Source organism: Centroberyx affinis, unplaced genomic scaffold (assembly GCF_046629955.1).
Source record: "Centroberyx affinis isolate AG114_WGS23_722 - 3 ecotype Tasmania unplaced genomic scaffold, CSIRO-AGI_Caff_v1 ptg003603l_1, whole genome shotgun sequence".
Taxonomy (NCBI): Eukaryota; Metazoa; Chordata; class Actinopteri; order Beryciformes; family Berycidae; genus Centroberyx; species Centroberyx affinis.
In genome coordinates, this window is record NW_027281521.1 from 42,501 (window position 1) to 50,000 (window position 7,500).

Consider the following 7,500-nt stretch of genomic DNA (forward strand, 5'->3'; position numbering starts at 1 on the left):
ATATCAAGATTACAAATTAAAATGTTGTCTGTTAGTTAATAAAGTGTAAATGTGTCTGAAGCAGCTGTCAGCAGAGAGCAGCTGAGTCAGCTTGTTGTGGTGTGGCTGTAGATCCATTCAGTAACGTTCTCAGTAAAAGTGAATAGTGTGATAAGGTGGATTTGTTTCCAAATGTAGGTTACTGTGACACAGTAAACTGTCTTGTCTTTAGCCCTAGTCTCTACTCCAAGACATGAAGAGTTGTAGCTTGAGAAGAGTCAGCTCAGTTAACCTGAACAAACTGTTAGCTAGCTAACTAGCCAGCAAACACACTGATGTTAATGTGAACACGCTAACGCTAGCTGCTACTGGCTACGTTAGCTAGTGTGCTAATCAGATGTGTTAACAACAAGACAGTGATGGTTAGCTGACCAGATGCTATGGTTAGCTAGCTAACAAGCTGACATTATCTAAACACTAAATCAATCAGATGGATCAGTGATGAAATGATCAGTTCAGTCAGAAACAGACAGAAATTAACCGTCTGTTCAATTCTGTTGAGAAGAAACACAGTCAGCTGTTCTCAGAGCTGAGGACCTCCAACATGGCCGCCAGAGGGGGGGTGACATCATCTGAAAGCTCTCAAACTTCATCATGGTTTACAACACTTGAGAAAATCATCTTCTACAAATCATGCCTGTTCTTTATTCAGCAGTATCTAATTAATAAAAGGAAGTAAAAGTTGTTTTATTGTGAATATTTAACCTTAGATCAGAGGAGAGGATTTAACAAGGAGGGAAAGAGAAACTGGAAGAAAAGAGAAGAAGAAAATCTGTTTAATATAAGCTGTAAGTGGAAAGCTATTGGTCTCTGTTTACTATTAGAGAGTTACTCATTCACTTTCCCTGAACACACACACACACACACACACACACACACACACACACACATATCATTTCCGTGTTTAGACTCTCACTCTCAGCTCCTTCCTGTAGACTCCACTTTCACCACGACCTCACTTCCTGTCGGGCCTGGGAACCAGGAAGTAGCTGTTCCTCTGGGGAGAGAAGGAGGGAGGAGGAGGAGTGGAGGAGAGGCAAAAAGGAGAGAGAAAGTAAAGGATGGAAGACAGGAGGAGAAAGAGGGAGGGAGGAGAGAGGAGAAAGAAGGAGGGAAGGACAGAGGGAAGGAAGGAGGGAGAAAGGAGACAAGAAGGAATTGAGAAGGAGAAGGAGGAGAAAGGGAATGAGAGAAGGAAGGGTGAAGGGAGGGAAGGGAAGAGCTAAGGAGAGAGGGAAGGAAACAAGACAGAGGAATGGAGGGAAGGAGGGAGGGAAGAGAGAAACAGCGAGGGAGTGGAGATGTAGAGAGAGAGAGAGACAGGAAAAGGGGGGCGAGAAAGAGGGACGTGAAAGATGAGTGACGCAAGTGAGGAACAGTAGTAAGAAGAGATGGAGAGAGAGAGAGAGGCAGAGAGAGAGAGAGAGAGAGAGAGAGAGAGGCAGAGAGAGAGAGAGAGGCAGAGAGAGAGAGGGAGCTGGTGGGTGGTTTCTATTTTCTTCCTCTGAGAAAAACAGAATATTTTTCCCCAGAGAGTCGAGCAGCTCGTTTTAAACACAGAGAGGAGAAAACAGAGAGAGAGAGAGAAAGAGAGAGAGAGAGAGAGAGAGAGAGAGATGGAAAAAAGAGACAAGTGAGAGAAAATTAAATGTATGAATTAACATTTTAGTAACTTACATTTTTACCAGTCTCACACACAAAAATAAGTTATTTAGCTTGAGTTCTCATTTTGTCCCTAAACTAATAAAGCTAATTATTAGGCTACATTAGCCTTCATTAGGCTACATGATGTCATTTAGCAGACTGTTTACAAAAACGTTCAGTAAGTGCATTTTGTCAACAGCAGTCGAACAAACTGTATCACAGTCTCCATCAGCTAAGCCTTCAATAGGAATAAGTAGAATTTGCAGAATCAGAGTAAGCTACTAATCAACTACTATTGGATTGGATCGGATTTATTTGAAAGTTAAAATAAATACATGCACATTTCACTCCAGATGAAGCCGAGCACATTTAAATAACAATCAAGGATAAAAACACAGTAAAGTCAACAACTTAATTCCACTGTGGTCCTCTTACAGTGCATACATTACATAACAATGCATATATTAGAGAAAAAAAACACCTGTGTACAAATGCAGATTATCGCACCAGTTTTTCCAAAAATATTTTTTTACTGACGATTTGAACTGTTTTGATTCTGTGGTTTTTATTGACGCTGGTAGAAGTAACAGCTCCAGAGTCAGCTAACGTGCTTTTTCCTACCAGTGTCCTACAACTATGGGTTATCACATCATCCATCACCCACTATAGTGTACGCTAAAGTGTTAGCATGGAGCTGCTATCACTCAACATAGCGTATGCTAATGTGCTAGCATGGAGCTAACCACATGGTATATGCTGTGTAGTAATTTGTGTGAAAACAATGAAAAGACATTATTATCAGACTGTTAGTTAAAGGTAGGCTGACAGAGTTTGGAGAGTTTTGTGTGCAGCGTTTGGAGAAATTATATATGTATTTCTTTTATTTTGCGTGGAAAAAATTTGAATATACAGACAGTTAGTTTTGCAAAGTTATTAAGGGTTCAGATGGCTGTGTGAACTGTTTTGAGAGCTGGATCTTAGTTTGGAGAAATGTGTCAAATCAAAAACTGTATTGTTGTTGTTGTTATTATTTTTCTGCCTATATCCATATGAACACATGTCCATGTCTGTATGATCTGTGTATGTTGTTTGTTGTGTTTTTGGAGGAAAATGATTGCAGATTATTACAAACCTGCCAGCTGCTGCTGCTGGAGACTTAATGCTAAATCTGCTGTGTGTGTGTGTGTGTGTGTGTGTGTGTGTGTGTGTGTGTGTGTGTGTGTGTGAGAGAGAGAGAGAGAAAGAGAGAGAAAGAGAGGGAGGGAAAGAGTATCAGTGTGTGTTTGGTGGTGTATGTTTGTGTGTGTGTGTGTGTGTGTGTGTTTGCGTGTGTGTGTTTGCGTGTGTGTGTGTGTGTGTGTGCGTGTGTGTGTGTGGGAGAGAGGGAGAGAAAGAGAGAGAGAAAGAGAGGGAGGGAAAGAGTATCAGTGTGTGTTTGGTGGTGTATGTTTGTGTGTGTGTGTGTGTGTATGTGTGTGTGTGTGTGTGGGTGGTTGGATGAGTGTGTTTATGTCTCTCGCTGTTTATATATCTGTGTGTATTCCTGTGTGTGTGTGTGTGTGTGTGTGTGTGTGTGTGTGTGTGTGTGTGTGTGTGTGTATGTACAGTAGAGTAGTAGGTCATGGATCAGAGTTGGCAGTAGATGGAGATGTTTTTTGCAAAAAGACGACAACTTATCTCTCTCTCTCTCTCTCTCTCTCTCTCTCTCTCTCTCTCTCACACACACACACACATTGTACACACACATGCATGTACAGTACTGCCTGTGCATACATATTTACAGCTGTGTGTGTGCAGTTATAATCTCCCTCTCTCTCTCTCTTTCTCTCTCTCTGGCCGAGTGACAGTGCAGCTACATGGCCGTGACCCTGATCCACTGCAATCTCCTCTAATCTACACACACACACACACACACACACACACACACACACACACACACACACACGTTTATAGCTTCGTGTCGCTGGTTTCCATCGAAAATGAATGACTTCCTGGTGCTTTGTAGCCTGTCATCTGAACGCAGCGTTACTGAAACAATAATATAATAACATAACACTCATTGGCCATTTTGAAATCAGTGATGAGTGATACATCACTCTTTATTATTAACCTCTTCCTCCCTGCCGGCCCTTGCCACTGGCTCCATCATTACAAACACAGGTTGCACAGCCAAGCTTTGTTCAAACCCAGAACTTTACTTTAAATTCTCAAGATAACAAGTTTTCCAAAGACACCAAACATGTCATGCTGAATCACAGGGAAACGTGTATATAATGATGCACAAACATCTAGATTTTTTCCATTTGATGTAATGGTGCAGCCATAAAAACATGGCGTCTTGTATTTGAATATTTCATCCAATATAAGCAGCTAGAGCTTCAAGAAAGAGTTGGAACAGCAGACACAGAATATGGATGTGATGTTGTACAGTTAGGAAAAGAAAATTCTAATTTTGAAGCTGCTTAAGGGGAAATTTAAGGGTAAACTCAGCTAAAGTCAGGATACAAGGGGTTAAAGCAGTGATTCTCAACCTTTTTCATATCAAAACCCCTAATTTAGGCCGCATTAGGGCCACGGACCCCCATTTGATTAGATTTTGTGTCTCGGATCCAAATCTGAGAATAATCTTTATTGTTAGATATGATTTTGTCCAGACTGACTATCTGTGTTGTACGTAGAGAAAAGATACTGAAACTATGATCAAAACAGTCATTCTTCTGCATTCTCCAACTGTGTTAACTTCTTGTAAATGAAATAGTGGTGAAGTTTAACAGTTCATCCATTTGCTGGGGACCACCTGGAACCCCCTCAAGGACCCCTGGTGGTCCACGGACCCCACATTGAGAACCACTGGGTTAAAGGTTAAGGCTGGTGTTTTTTTAATGCATTCCTTACCGTCAACAAATCCTATGAAAATAACAAAATCAGCAATGATTTTGTTTTGCCATCAAGTCATGTCTTTGTGAGCTGAATTTAAAGGTTTTTATCTTACAGTTGGAGCCAATGACTTCCGGGTTGAGGCTAAAAACGGAACGTGGGAAGTCAGAAAGTAACGGGAGGAGAGCAAACACATTGTTGATTTTGTTATTTTCATAGGATTTGTTGACAGTAAGCAATGCATTAAAAAACACCGGCCTTATCCTTTAAAGAGCCCAACACTGGTCCATCTCGGTTCCCAGGTTAAAACTCGTTGCTTCTTATTCAGACCAAGAACAGAAAAAAGCTCCTGTGACTCAAACTCCCAGGGTTAAATATAGCTGATGGAATGTCTGTATTTTCCCATCATGCCCCTGGCCCAGATAGCCCAGCTGGCTCGAGCCCATGGTGAATTTTTATTTATTTATAATGAGAGTTTCGAGTACAAAATGGTATTCAAGCACACAGCTGAAAAACCCAGAGAAAGGTCTAGAGTCTGTGACTGCTTTGCAAATTGAAACTGAAAACAACAGAGAATTCAATTATATTCCAATATTTAAATAAATCAATTTAGATGTTTGTCTCTTTTCCTGACATTTGTTCTAAAGTCATCAGATTTCCAAGGAGTCTCTCTCTGCCTGCCTGCCTGCCTGCCTCTATCTGTGTTCCTCTCTCCATCCCAGGGATTTAACCCAAACCTCTCTCCCCTCTCTCTCTCTCTCTCCCTCTCTCTCCCTCTCCCTCTCTCTCTCTCTCTCTCTCTCTCCTCTATAGGAAGGTGTGGTTGAGTAAAGAGGGAAGCCCCACCAGTCGAATCACCAGAGCCTCCTTCACCAACGAGCGAGCCATCGACAAGCTGGAGCTGTCCGGCTTCAAGACGCGCTTCTGACCCGCGAATCAAACGCACCCAGAGAGCCGACAAACACGTTTACTTTTACTGTGTTAGGGCAATGAGTGGGGGTTAGATTTCCTATCAGCCAAAATCCTACACATGACTTTAAATGATGTAGTGAGCTGTAAGTTCACCCAACATTAGGCTGAAAATTAATTCATGAACAGACTGATATTACTGCTACTACAGTTTTCTATATTTTGCTATTTTTTAAACAAACGTTTGCTTTTTGATGATCAAGCCTCAAACCATCCCTTCACGTGGCGAGTGAGTCTCTTTTTTATCAAGAAATCATTTCTCAGGATTTGATGTTTTTCAGTGTTTTACATTTTTTCCATCAGTGCAGCAGGTTTCAAACATACTGCATGGTGAAATTACAAGATCTGATACTCTCTCTTTGTTTGAGCTCTTTCACTGAGTTTTGAATGTGATAATCAGAGAGTGAGTGAGAGAGAGAGAGAGAGAGAGAGAGAGAGAGAGAGAGAGAGAGTATTGTGTTATTGTTTCCAGATCCAGCAGCATGACCTGCAGGCTGACAGGCTTTACATCCAATAATCATTATAATAATTTTCCCACTCGCTCCACAGCAGCTGCTTCAACAGAACAAGGACTGAGTGAGTTATGCTTTAGATCAACTGAGTGACTGTAGACAGATATAGAGATAGAAATTCTCAGTACATGTAGGACAGATATAGATGTAGATATAGATAGAAAAACTCAGTAAGTGTAGATATAGATAGAAAAACTCAGGAACTGTATATATAGATATAGATATAGATATAGAAATGCTCAGTACATGTAGGACAGATATAGATATAGATGTAGATATAGATAGAAAAGCTCAGTAACTGTAGATATAGATGTAGATATAGATAGAAAAGCTCAGTAACTGTAGATATAGATGTAGATATAGATAGAAAAGCTCAGTAACTGTATATATAGATATAGATAGAAAAGCTAAGTAACTGTAGATATAGATGTAGATATAGATAGAAAAGCTCAGTAACTGTAGATATAGATATAGATATAGATATAGATATAGATAGAAAAGCTCAGTAACTGTATACATAGATAGAGATATAGATAGAAAAGCTCAGTAACTATAGATATAGATATAGATAGAAAAGCTCCGTAGCTGTAGATATAGATATAGATATAGAAACGCTCAGTAACTGTAGATATAGATATAGAAAAGCTCAGTAACTGTAGATATAGATATAGATATAGATATAGAAACGCTCAGTAACTGTAGATATAGGCTAGATGTAGATATAGATAGAAAAGCGCAGTAACTGTAGATAATATATAATAACTATATAATAACTTCTAGTTATTATAGAACAAGTTATAATAGAATGAGTTACAATAGAACAAGTGATGGAGTGAGTTGTTAAAGGACGATGTATTATAGAAGTGAAAACTGTCTGAGTGAAACTCTGAAGCTCTTCAGCCACCTGTTCTGTCTGAGAAGCTGACTGACAGAACAGCTGACAGGATCAAACCAAACACTTCCCAACATCCAGGCTGAGCTGATGACATCATCACACAAACAGTAAAAATCTAGCTGAGCCAATAGATTATATTAATGTAGAATTAGATGTTATAGAAGAGTTATGAGTTATTATAGAGACAGGTAAGTTATCAGAATAATATAGTATAATAAGTTACAGTAGTATAGAATAATATAGAGTAAGTTATAATAGAAAGTTATATTATAATAGACAACCATCTTATTGTGATATTGATATTGAACTCTGTGTGTGTCTGTGTGTGTGTGTGTGTGTGTGTGTGTGTGTGTGTGTGTGTGTGTGTGTGTGTGTGTGTCTGTCTGTGTGTGTGTGTGTGTGACTGTCTGACGTTAGCGAATGCACCAAAGCGACGACGTTGCGCAACAGCAAGTCATGTGACCTGATTACCTGCCGTCTGATCCAATTAAATCGCAGCAAGAGAATCCCCGGTCGCCACGACAACAAAACTCTGACTCAGCAGGAGCAGAACGCCGGGACTGC

At 40.1% G+C, this 7,500-nt stretch overlaps 1 protein-coding gene across 1 annotated transcript in view; it reads left to right on the forward strand.

The window, feature by feature from the left end:
- LOC139661738 (acylphosphatase-2-like) overlaps window positions 1–5,488 on the forward strand; it is a 14,495-nt gene extending 9,007 nt beyond the window's left edge. The window contains exon 4 of the mRNA XM_071540302.1: window positions 5,374–5,488. Coding sequence (XP_071396403.1) covers window positions 5,374–5,488 — 115 coding nt within the window. The remainder of the gene's footprint in view (window positions 1–5,373) is intronic.
- The last annotated feature ends 2,012 nt before the right edge of the window (window positions 5,489–7,500 follow it).